This window comes from Dendronephthya gigantea, unplaced genomic scaffold (genome assembly GCF_004324835.1).
Source record: "Dendronephthya gigantea isolate DGI-Jeju-01 unplaced genomic scaffold, DenGig_1.0 000004F, whole genome shotgun sequence".
In the NCBI taxonomy this organism is placed as follows: Eukaryota; Metazoa; Cnidaria; class Anthozoa; order Malacalcyonacea; family Nephtheidae; genus Dendronephthya; species Dendronephthya gigantea.
Window position 1 is genome coordinate 3,254,000 of NW_021163014.1, and position 11,752 is coordinate 3,265,751.

At 39.0% G+C, this 11,752-nt stretch overlaps 1 protein-coding gene across 1 annotated transcript; it reads right to left on the reverse strand.

Annotated features, from left to right (window-relative positions):
• Positions 1-10,249: 10,249 nt before the first annotated feature.
• On the reverse strand, positions 10,250-11,752 carry LOC114515588. The gene has a single exon (XM_028534872.1). The coding sequence runs from the start codon at positions 11,451-11,453 to the stop codon at positions 10,260-10,262; it is 1,194 nt and encodes a 397-aa protein (XP_028390673.1). The 5' UTR covers positions 11,454-11,752; the 3' UTR covers positions 10,250-10,259.

The following is an 11,752-nucleotide window of genomic DNA, read 5'->3' on the forward strand; positions in this document are numbered from 1 at the left end:
TGAAGTGATCGCATACGCCTGGTTAGATGTTCGCATGCATGCATGATAATTGCATTAATTAAAATACTTGCTTTTTTAAACGCTACAAAAGTCGGTTCCGGAACGTGGGACTACATTCACACGCGACCAGTGCACGCGACTGGACGAATTTAGGAGCGTGCTCGAATTCGTCCGGCCTCCTCGTGTGAACAGTGAACACGTAGAATCGGTCAAATTTTCATTCGTTTTCACCGTGTGAACACCTGAACTGCACGAATTCGAGCACGGTTCCAAATTCACCCAGTCCCGTATGAACGTAGCCTTAGGGCGCTTTCCTTTATAGGGAAAAAATAGCCAGATTGGTCCTGTTGTATTTCGGTACAGACAGATTACTGGTATTTTAGAGTGTTTCAAGAACTCTGCATTCAAGTATATCGTTATTTACATCTGCCTAGCACAGGAAATATAGTTTTATCGCTATATTCTCAACGAAATACTCAGTCTATTTCAATTTAAAATATGACCGGTCTGACCATTTTGGCCGCTTAATGGAAAGCGGCCAAGAAACCTTTACCTATCGCGTAGACTAGTATTTTATCACTAGGCGAAAAATGTCGTCCGGCACTAAAAGATCATAGTGCCTTTAAGGCGAGCAGCCAAGTAGCTTCTGCAAATGTCTAAATACATAATGGTGTTAACAATGGAAATATACAACGTGTTTGAAGCAAATTGGAATTCAAATTAGGCACCATTGCCAATCCATTTCTATTGTATTTGTCTTCACGGTCTACAAAAAGTAGTAGGAATGGGCTGGCACTGATGTCCAAATTGGTTTCAAATTGGCTTCAAATTTTTAAACAGGATATATGGTTTCCGGTTTACATTTTCCTAGAGCCTTTCCGCGTTTCCTCGCTTGAGGATCTGTAACAGAATACGCATTATCAGAAGTGTAACTAAATCTGGACGTCATGCATGCACACGCCACGACTTGCAGCCACAGTGCTCATTCGCTCTACCTCTCAAGGTTCGATCAGGTCATGCATTCTGCGGATTTTGGGCCCTACAATAATTTTCCCCCAAATCCCCGGCCTTCAAAATTCTCTGCGCAGCCCTGATTAAGCATGTTCATTAAACGCAACACTCCTGGGATACGATTATTCGTTGACAATACGTATTTTGTCATAAGGACTTAGCAAATTTATGTTTAGTCTCCAGGTTTTGTTCTTCGGAATATCGATGTGAAAGCAATGATTAGTGGTCAAATATAGTGACAGCTTAGCTGCATCAAAATCTATGGTTACCGTAAGCTCGTTACCTTGTTTTATCAGACCTACTAAACGATTGTCTCTCGTTTTTGAACCTTCCTTCCGTGTTCCCTGATAACCAGCGGAACCAATTTCCCATCCATATGCACCGGGCCATCTAAATGAATAGTTATCAGGTGGTACGACACCCGCCTCAACTATTCCAATAAATATCCAATGGTTGCTTTCAAACGACGCTAATCTTAATTTCAGATTCACAATTCCTTGTTGGTAAACATTTTCGCCAAGAACATATTGAAATGCCTTCGTTTTATCGTGAACTGCGACCGCCCCGTCTTCCTCGAGGTCAACCCTTGAGCTGTGCAAGTTAAATTTTTCGCGAAGGACAAACGCATCACTCAAGCCAAGATAATCGACCAATTTGCGGAACTTTTCGCCAAGATCATCAGGAACAATCGGTAGTGGTGGAGGACAACACGTCGCAATTTTCTTTGCCCTCAAATACTCCAAAATAAAAGCAAAACATCGCGGATCGTAATCAAAGCATATACAGCCATCGCGGTCAGGCTTGACGCAATCTTTCCAGCGACCACTAAACATTATAGCGAGCATGGAACCTTGAACGAGACAAAGAGTTGACTTGTGCGTTGTGAATTTTTGCCCGCCAACATTTAAATAAATTATATCATCGCTTTTGACAGCGACGGCTTGCATATGTTTCTCCTCTTTGTTTATTGATTTGACTTCCGCGTTTTTTTTGACGCGTTCGCCTTCGATAATTGCATTAAATTCATCCTTAAATCGCTTTGCAAGATCCTCAAATTTTGGTAAGAAATCGTCGCTGTTCATTATGTTCTCAACAGTCCGCAAAATAAAATTAACGAATTTCAGTTTGATTTAAACGGACCCAAGACAGCCATGTAGGTTTAAAAGATGCAACGTAATTTATTTAAGGAATTCCTAGTAGCTATAAGCACTTCTGGGAAGTGGCATGATGACAGGCGAGGTGATAAATATTAATCAATAAATTCCGCATGTATTCACATTTCCTGATTTATATTGTATCCCACGAAGTTAAAAACTTCTTGAACTTTGGATAACAATCAAATTTACCATTCCTATATTACGAAGCGATAAAAAAATTACTTGTATGACCTGTATACTCATAACTCATAAGTTGGCAAAGCATCGGACTAGTATACCGAAAGCCGTGGGTTCATATCCTGCCGTGGTCAAGTAGAATTTTCTGCTTGCCATGGCAGGCTGCCGCTCGGTGTTATTTTCTACTAAAATCCTTCTTTTCCCGAGTACCATTTACAAAATTATATATATATATATATATATACATCGTTATCATTAAGGTTCTCAATGTCAATATCTATACAAATATATTAATATCAATCACGTGACCATCTAACATGGGTTATTTTGTTCATTTTTCTCTTTTTCTTTATATTAGTATCAATATTGTTCGTCTAACTGTGGCATTTTAAGAAAAAGCAGTTTCTCATTGACTGCGATTTGCGAATTTTCCTGAGTAAACGGCGAGCGCTTTTGATGTAAAAGTTTAATAATACTATTAATTAGTAAATCGTTGCTGTTCATTATGTTCTCAACATGCAGTCCGCAAAATAACATTAACGAATTTCAGGGTTAAAAGACGCAACAAAATTTATTTAAGGAATTCCTAGTAGCTATAAGCACCTCTGGGAAGTGGCATGATGACAGGCGAGGTGAATTCCGCATGGATTTACATTTCCTGATTTATATTGTATCCCACGAAGTTCAAAAACTTCTTGAACTTTGGATAACAATCAAATTTACCATATATAGAGAACAGTACAACAGAATAACGAGATAATGGAGTAATTTCAAGTATTTAGCTAATCAATATTTTCAATATTTCAATCACGTGACCATCTAACATGGGTTATTTTGTTCACTTTTCTCTTTTTATAGTATTATTCTATGACAAAGTAACTAACATTAACCAAATAGCCCTCGGCACAAGCAAGCAATGCGAGGTTAATTCCAAGCGGGCATCTTGTATTCTTGTTATTTATGAGATAGCAAAGGCAGAGGCAAACAACTGCTCGGCGAGGCACCGACAAAATGCCGTATTTTTCGTGAATAGGCGAGTTTACCGTGCACTCACAGATCGAGATCGATGCTAGTTAGATGCTAGTGCTTCCTCTTGCTTCTCTAAAAACTTCAAATAAAGGTCGCATGAACTTGTTTTTTGCCAAAACACATCGTTTTCTCCATTACAGCTATTGTTTTGTTTCTAAATTTTAGGAAAAGATATAGATGAACGCTTTAAATTCCTTTCCCTGGGTTTTCTAGCTTTTATTTTAATTATATAAGATTGAAAAATTATCTCGCAAAAGTTCCTCTAAGCAAGCCTTTGCCCCCGAAGACGCCACATTGTTTAGTTTAGATATAATATTAATAGACGTATAATTTCGAGTGTAATGGACCACTTGCATAATAGACCAACTTTTGATTCAGGTGACAAAAAGGGAATTTCCTAATACAAAACTTAGTAAAATTGCCAAGTTTTGCTGTGAAATATTGTAAATTGCCGCAGATATAGCCATGCGAAGTTGGCGAATTTTGTATACTTTTGTATTACGGCCGGACGCGTGTAACTAAATTAGTTACACGCTTCCAGCCGTAGTAAAAAAGTATACAAAATTGGCAACTTCGGATGGCTATATCTTCCGTACTACTTTACATTTTGCAACCAAACTTGGCAATTTTACTAATTTTGGTATGTTCTTTTTAGCTGTTGTGATATATTTCCTGCTTGTCACCTAGATCTGAAGTTGGTCTATTATGCAAGTGGTCCATTAGATCTTCGCTGGAACTGATGTAACCTACGAATTTAAAGTGAAGGGCATAAGTACCTGGGAGGATATCTTGGATCGGATGACGGAAAAGATAATTATATTAGTTCTTTAATTAGTTAATGGTGCCAGAAACTTCACGTTTTGAGTGAAATTGCCAAATTCCAACCCCATTTCGCTTCCAGCTCGTATGGCAGGTCTTGGTATTCCGATCTTTAATGACATCTGTCATGAAGAACTTCACAGCCATCTGTCATGTTCTCTCAAGTAGAATCATCCACCAGAATGGTACACCATCAGAAGAACATGGAGATTCCATCCACGATCTTCGTCGTGAGATTGCAAAACATCGTCAAACTAGGAACTCGTTGCTGCTAGAGAATTTGAGATCGAGCCTGAGTGAAGAGCAGATTCGAGAAAATGACCTCGCCCAGTTGAAAAGATCCTCAGCTTGGCTAACAGCTCTGCCACTTGCTGATGGGGGCTACATCTTGACCAAGCGTGAGTTCTTCGATGCAAAGTCTACATGCGTTATCGATTGCCTTCCATCTTTCTGCGCCTGTGGAAAATCATTCACGGTCGATCATGCTGTCGAAGATGCTGCCTCCAAACTGTAGTCCTCGACAAGTCACTCACGTTTAGGTTCGAAATATATTTATTGAATCACATAAACTTCTCAAGTCACTAGCGCACGGCTATCGCTTCACAATGCCCCTCCCAATTCTCTCTCACTAACTAATATGTGGACCATAACGAGGCTATTACGTCATCCCTGTCAACTAACTTCCTGATTACAACTAACTTATAAACTATAATGTATTAATGAAATATTAGATCCTCTAACTAGATACCAGTCTCCAACATCATGCCCTGTCGTGCCTGAAAGGAGGCTGTTATCGATGACGTTGCTTACCATGTTTCAATTGAACCCGCCCTTGCTCTTTTGACTGGCGAGGTTCTTCCATCCAGCGCTAATTGCTAACTGCTAACTGCTAACTCAGCCGATGAGGCCAGAGTGGAGATTGCTACCAGAGGTTTCTGGCCGAGATGTGAAAAGGCATTTTTTGATGTAAGGGTGTTTAACCTAAACGCCTCAACACATCGACGCCAGACATTGAGCAGCTCATTGAAAGCCAACGAACGGGAAAGGAAGCGAACTAACGACCAATGGATTGTAGAAGTCGAGCATGGCTCCTTCACACCAGTCGTCTTCAGCGCCTTTGGCGGATGCGGAAGAGAGATTCAACATTTTCTCTCCTTCCTGGGTGCAAAGCTTGCTGACAAGAAGAATCAGTCTTCATCTATGGTGATTAGCTGGTTACGTCGAAAGATCGCCTTTGCTTTGCTTAGAGCTCGTGTGGTGTGTGTTTGTGGCAGTCGAAGTCACATTACTTAATGACATCACTTTGTCGTGATGGAACTCGAACATTAGGGAGTCTAGTTAAGTTGTTTTTGTAAATAATCTGTAGAACTGTTATACTTAGTTTTAATGCGGTTAGATTATTGTAAATTTCCTAGTACTAATAAGCGTATATCTATTTTGAGTGCAATTACAGATTAACAAGCACGAGTGAGTTTTTAAAGGCTGCAAAATAGCGCGAGGCATGCAGCGAGCGGTATTTGCCGTCCGTTTAAAAACTCACGAGCGTGTGTTTATCCGTAATTGCATGAGAATTTATACTATTTAACAATTAGACAACGAGTCTGAGTTGTCTATGAGCGAATAGTCAACGAAGGCGAAGCCTGAGTTGACTATTCGCTCATAGACAACGAAGGAGAGTTGTCTAATTGTTTTAGTATACACCCTGTACCTAGATATATTAATTTCGAGAAAATAATCGATACACCGCAATTACACCGAAAAATAATTCAATTTTATACGGTCGCGCGAGCGAAATTTTTCCCAAGCGTGCACCATCACGAATAGACAATGGTTGAGTAGCCAATCAGAATGTAGGATTTGTAATAGACGATAGTCCGGTGTATACTAATACGTATTAATTAATGTTATGCAAGGAAATCGTCGAGACAACAAATTAATCATGCATCTCATCCATTATATGTCCTTGAACATTTTTTTTCGATTTTAATTAGTTTAACATTCAAAATATATATTTTTTACTTCGAAAAAGCTTGCCGTTTGCTCAGAAAAAATCGCAAATCGCAGTTAATGAGAAACTCCTTTTATGTCATTTGACTCTCACAACAACATCACACTTGCAAAATAAAATCCCTCGCACCGGCCGCTCGTGCACGCGCGCTTAGAGGAGCTTTCATCGAAAGTCTTTTCTCCACAGTCATCATAAATTGTCCTGATATATTTTATATATTTAAACAACTTTCTGTTTTGGCTAGAAAACTCGCAAAACATAACCAGCGCTTTTGGCAATTATATACCAGTGGGGGTTGAAAATCACTAACAGTGCGATTTGTCCGCGAGTGTGCATGAGCACAATTTAATTTGTTTCTGATTTTTTTCCAGGAGTTGACAATAAATTGTGCACATGCAAGTATATAAATACTTTTTATACAAGTCATATTTGTTTTCAAACAAAGAATAATGAGGTCGTTTAATACGTAAACTGATTGCGCACAACACCCCGGATAAGTCTGTCACAGACGCAAATTTCGCGCAGTTTCATATTCATTTTGATATTCGCGTTAAAATCACGCTGCTCGCGATAAAATGTTTATTTTGTTTCATGCAATAAGCTTTTCAATCAAAGTCATTCTTGTAGAGTATATGACGCATTCGAAAAATGTATTTTGAAGTTATTTCGCCAAAACACGAAGACCGCGGAAAACTTAAAAATTCAACGAGACTTACCTTAAGTTGAAGTTGGATTAAAATTCTACAAGTCATCAGCCAGGGAGTGAAAGAGTTGTACGAATTAATACGAGATAGTGCCGACAACTCACGGAGAACCAAACTTCATAGCTACCCTAATTTTTGCTCCATGCTGAGTGATAAGAGTTGTGGGTTGGGTCACAGTTATTTTATGGGAGGGCGTACAACTCTTTCACTCCCTGGCTGATGACTTGTAGAATTTTAATCCAACTTCAACTTAAGGTAAGTCTCGTTGAATTTTTAAATTCTACTACGTCATCAGCCTACGGTCGTTACAGAGTTGTACGAATTAATACAAGATTTCACAGCTAGCACGGAGCAAAATTTCGTATAAAGTAACGAGACACAAACGGTAAAAACATTCATCAATTATGTAATTACAATGTAGGATATATGTCTCAATTTTCTAGTTTACAGACTCCAGCAAGGCTGAGCCAAAATTAAATGCAGGTTTCTCTAACTGTTTATGGTAAAACGTTTGAAAAGTATGTTCATTTGACCAACCGACAGATTTCAATATGGAGGTGATGTCAATGTTATTGGCTACTAGATGGGAGGTTGATGCTGCTCTAGTACTATGTGTTTTAAACTTGTCAGTATCTACACCAGCACTGTTCAGAAATTGCTTGCACCAGCGAGAAATGGTTTCCTTTGTTACTGCACCATGAGGTTTCTGAAGACTAATAAGTAGCTGTTTACATTCTGGTGTACGGAGCTGAGCTGTTCGTTTTAAATATTCATTCAGGTGTTTAACCACACAAAGCTTTCCTTCTCTAGCGTAGCTGTTGAAAATAATTGGCTCAAGATGTGTACCAGGTCTGCTCTGTTTTACATGGTTAGAAATATAAAATTTACACTGTGTTTCACTAAGTTTCATGTTTTCAATCGATAGCATGTGAATAGTTTGACATCTTTGGCCACTTAACATTAACAATAAAAAAGTAAGTTGATGAGTAAGTTCCTTGAGAGTCATACTTTCTAACTCTGGTTTCGTACGAATAAAATTGAATACAGGGTTTATATCCCATATATCAGAATAACGTGGTAAACTTGGTTTTAGCTCAAAGATACCCTTCATGAACCGTTTTACTAACGGTTGTTGCCCAAATGGGGGTTCAGTTTGTAAGAGAGAGGATAAAGCACTTCTAGCAGTGTTAACAGAACTATAGGAATAACCCAAATCATATAGATTGGCAAGAAAATCTATTGCAGTTGGTATTGGGGCAGTAAGCGGGTTGCAAAACTTGTCTGTACACCATTTTATCCACTTAGTAAGGTATGTCTGGTATTGAACTTTGGTACCCTTCCTCCATGAAGCCATAATTACATTTACTGCAGACGAGGATAGACCTATGGATTCCACCTGTGTCCGGACACAAGACATATTTTTAGTTCCAGTTTCTGATGAAGTGGGTGGATTTCCGTCGGCCGGGACGGTAGGACAAGTGTTTGTTTGGAAGGTGGCAGAAGAATAGGTTGTTTGACAAGGACTTGTTCTAGGAGGGGAAACCAGGGTTGTGTTGCCCAATTGGGGACAACCAATATACCTTCTGCCTTCTCCTGAATGATCTTCTGCAACACCTGTAAAATGCAGCTGAAAGGAGGAAAACAATAAACGTTGGTGCTGTTCCATGATATGGAAAATGCATCAATGTGTAATGCACCTGGGTCAGGTTTGTAGGAGCAATATTTTGCAAATTGTTTATTTAACCTGGATGCAAACAAGTCAATATCTGGTTTGAAACCTAGCTTGGACAATGCATCATGTAAAAGGGGTGGCTGTAGCATCCATTCTGCACCTGTATACACACGGCGGGATTCTGCATCAGCTATAACATTAAGGCTGCCTGGTACATGTGCAGCAGTTAACCAAATTGCATTGTTGATACAGAACTCCCAAATTGCAACAACAATGTCATTGCCAGCCTCTGTATGGCTCGAGCCCATTTTATTAATCATATAAACAGCTGCACTGTTATCAATCATAACTTTAACATGTTTATGACTAAGTTCGCTCTAAAAAGATTCTAAGGCAAGTAAGGCAGCTTTTAATTCAAGGATATTAATATGGGATGCTGCCTCTGTACCTGACCAGTTCCCACCTGTCTTCTGAGAACCAAAGGCTGCACCCCAACCTTTCAATGAGGCATCCGAATATATAATTTCATCGATTTTAATAGCTTGTGTTATATGACCAAAACTTTTGTCAAGGTGGTTGTACCACCATTCCATTTCGTGTATACCTTTAGTTGATATACTCATAAATTTATCAAAGTTACCCTTACTGACTTTTAGAGCATTTGTCTTATCTCTATCAAGATTTCTGTAATAAAGTGCACCATGATGCACAGCTGGCAGACTAGCTACCATGTGACCTATAATTTTTGCCATAGCCCGAATTTTGATCTTTTGTGGTGAAGCCAAAGCTTCCTTGATAAGGTCTTTTAATTTTTCAATTTTTTCTTTTGTCAGAGTAATAGTCATAGTCTTAGAATTAATGGTAAATCCCAAGAATGTTAAGCTCTGGCTTGGAATGAAAACTGACTTATCAGGGTGTACAACAAACCCGAGACGTTCCAGTAGTTTCATGGTCTCAACAATGGTATGCATGCATGCAGCATAGGATGTGCCCTGCAAATATAAGTCGTCAATATAGGCAATAATAATATGGCCATTGAATCTAAGCCAGGCCAATGGTGGTTTTAAAAGTTTTGTAAACTTCCTTGGACAAGTGGATAAACCATTCGGAAAAACTGTGAACTTGAACAGTGTATTGCCATAGCAAAACTTTAGAAATTTTTGGTGTTCTTGGTCTACTCGCACACTATAGTAAGCATCTTTTAGGTCAATAGAGGCCATCCAGCAATTTTTTGAAACAAGTTTTAAGACAGTATGGATATTATCCATTTTAAAATGAGCATTAGCCACAAATGAGTTTAACTTCTTTAAATTTAGAATAAGGCGTATCTTATTATTTGGTTTTGGTACAGAAAAAATTGGTGAAATAAATTCACCTGGTACATGTTCCGCACTGGGCAATTACCCTTTTTTGAATAAGAGATTGTATCTCTTGATTAACAAGATTGTCATGAGCGTTACTAATTGGATTGTGGGGATATGATAATTGGGCAGGTGGCCCATTAAAAAAGTCTATTTTTGCGCCTGACACAGTTTGTAGGATTTCTGGATCGGATGTTAGCTCTGCCCATTGCTTGTAATGCAGTGAAATTTGTCCTGCCTGAAAAGATTTTGCTTTAGCCTGGAGTGATGGAATTAGTTTATCATGTACATAAGAAGGAATTTGGTCTACCTCTATACTCTCTAGTTCTTCTGAAATTTCTTTTTGTACTGGGTTATGTATGGTGCTGGTCTCCGGGGAGGATACGGTTTCCTCCCCCGCTGGGATAAAAAACGTGGCTGGCTATGGCTTTGTGTATTACCACTGTTATACTGTGAGGAAGAACCATTGTTGGTATTGAAACGGTGAACATTGTTGTTATTAAAACGGTTGTTAGATACAGTGACACTTTGCATGACTTTACTTGTATTTTTAATTTTTTGTGCTGTGGCAGGTAAATCAGTGCCAAACAGAAGGCTTTCAACCTTATTATCTCTAGAGCAAGCTTGTTTAAAATCATTGTGAAGAAATGGTTTTATCGAATCTCTGCGTTTAAAAGATAGCTCCTTAGAAACATGTCCAATGAGTGCAGTGGCATCTACCAATTTTGAAACAACCATTTTTAGGTCTGTTTGCCTTTTCATTTCATGACTTTGCATGATATCATTCAAAGAGCTCATTATAGCCGAAACACTGGTCTGTAATGTATCTTGCAGGTTGGCAAGTTTAATATCTTTTTTCCTGGTATACCCTGGCATTTTATACCATATTTCTGGGTTTACCTTTGGCACATATAGTTGCTCACAATTTTGAGGTCTTGGATGTTTTTGTAGGATATTTTTCAATTTTCCAGGCTCTAGTTCTACAATAAAATTTTTGTCTGTAATTTTTGCGAGTTTTTCGCTTATTGCTGGACCTTTATCGGTAGTTTCGAAAAGATCTTGCGAAATCGAACTCAAAAGATCATCTTCGTTATCTAAGTCGGAAATTTCGGCTTCACCCTCGCCGCCATCATGATCATATTCGCCTTCAGAGCCACCGAAAAGACTTAAAACATCGTCATTAATGGCATTTTGTGTATTGACATTGTGGTCATTTTCATTACTTTGTTGCCCTGACTTAGGGGCGCGTTTTGCCCTCTTTGTGGCAGATTCATCCCCGTCTTCGACGGGTTCAATTTCAAGTGCCCTCTTTGGAGCGTGTTGTGAGCACGAGATCGAATTGCCTTCTATCGATTCAACGAGTCTCGAAATTAGTGCATTGGTCTTTTCAATGCCGTTTTGCATCGTAGACACCATCGAGGCCATGTATTGTTCATGTGGTGTTGCTGTATGAATAGGCTCGGAGGCCTCAGCACTTTGGATTTCATCAAGCGAAGCGGTCTCATTGACCGACATGTTGTACAGATTTTCGCTTGAGTAATTCCTAAAGAAAAGGAACACAAAACAACAAAATACACTAATACTCAGCTGAAATGTTGACCAAAGGAATATATGCGTCGTTCAAAAACACTTCTTTCTTTCGGATGATCAAAAAACCAGCAAGGATGCGCGTTTTATTAAAATTTTTTCCCCGATCAGAATTTTACGAGTCTAGTCTCCGCGGGAAGCATGGCACAATTGGTTCTCCGTGAGTTGTCGGCACTATCTCGTATTAATTCGTACAACTCTGTAACGACCGTAGGCTGATGACGTAG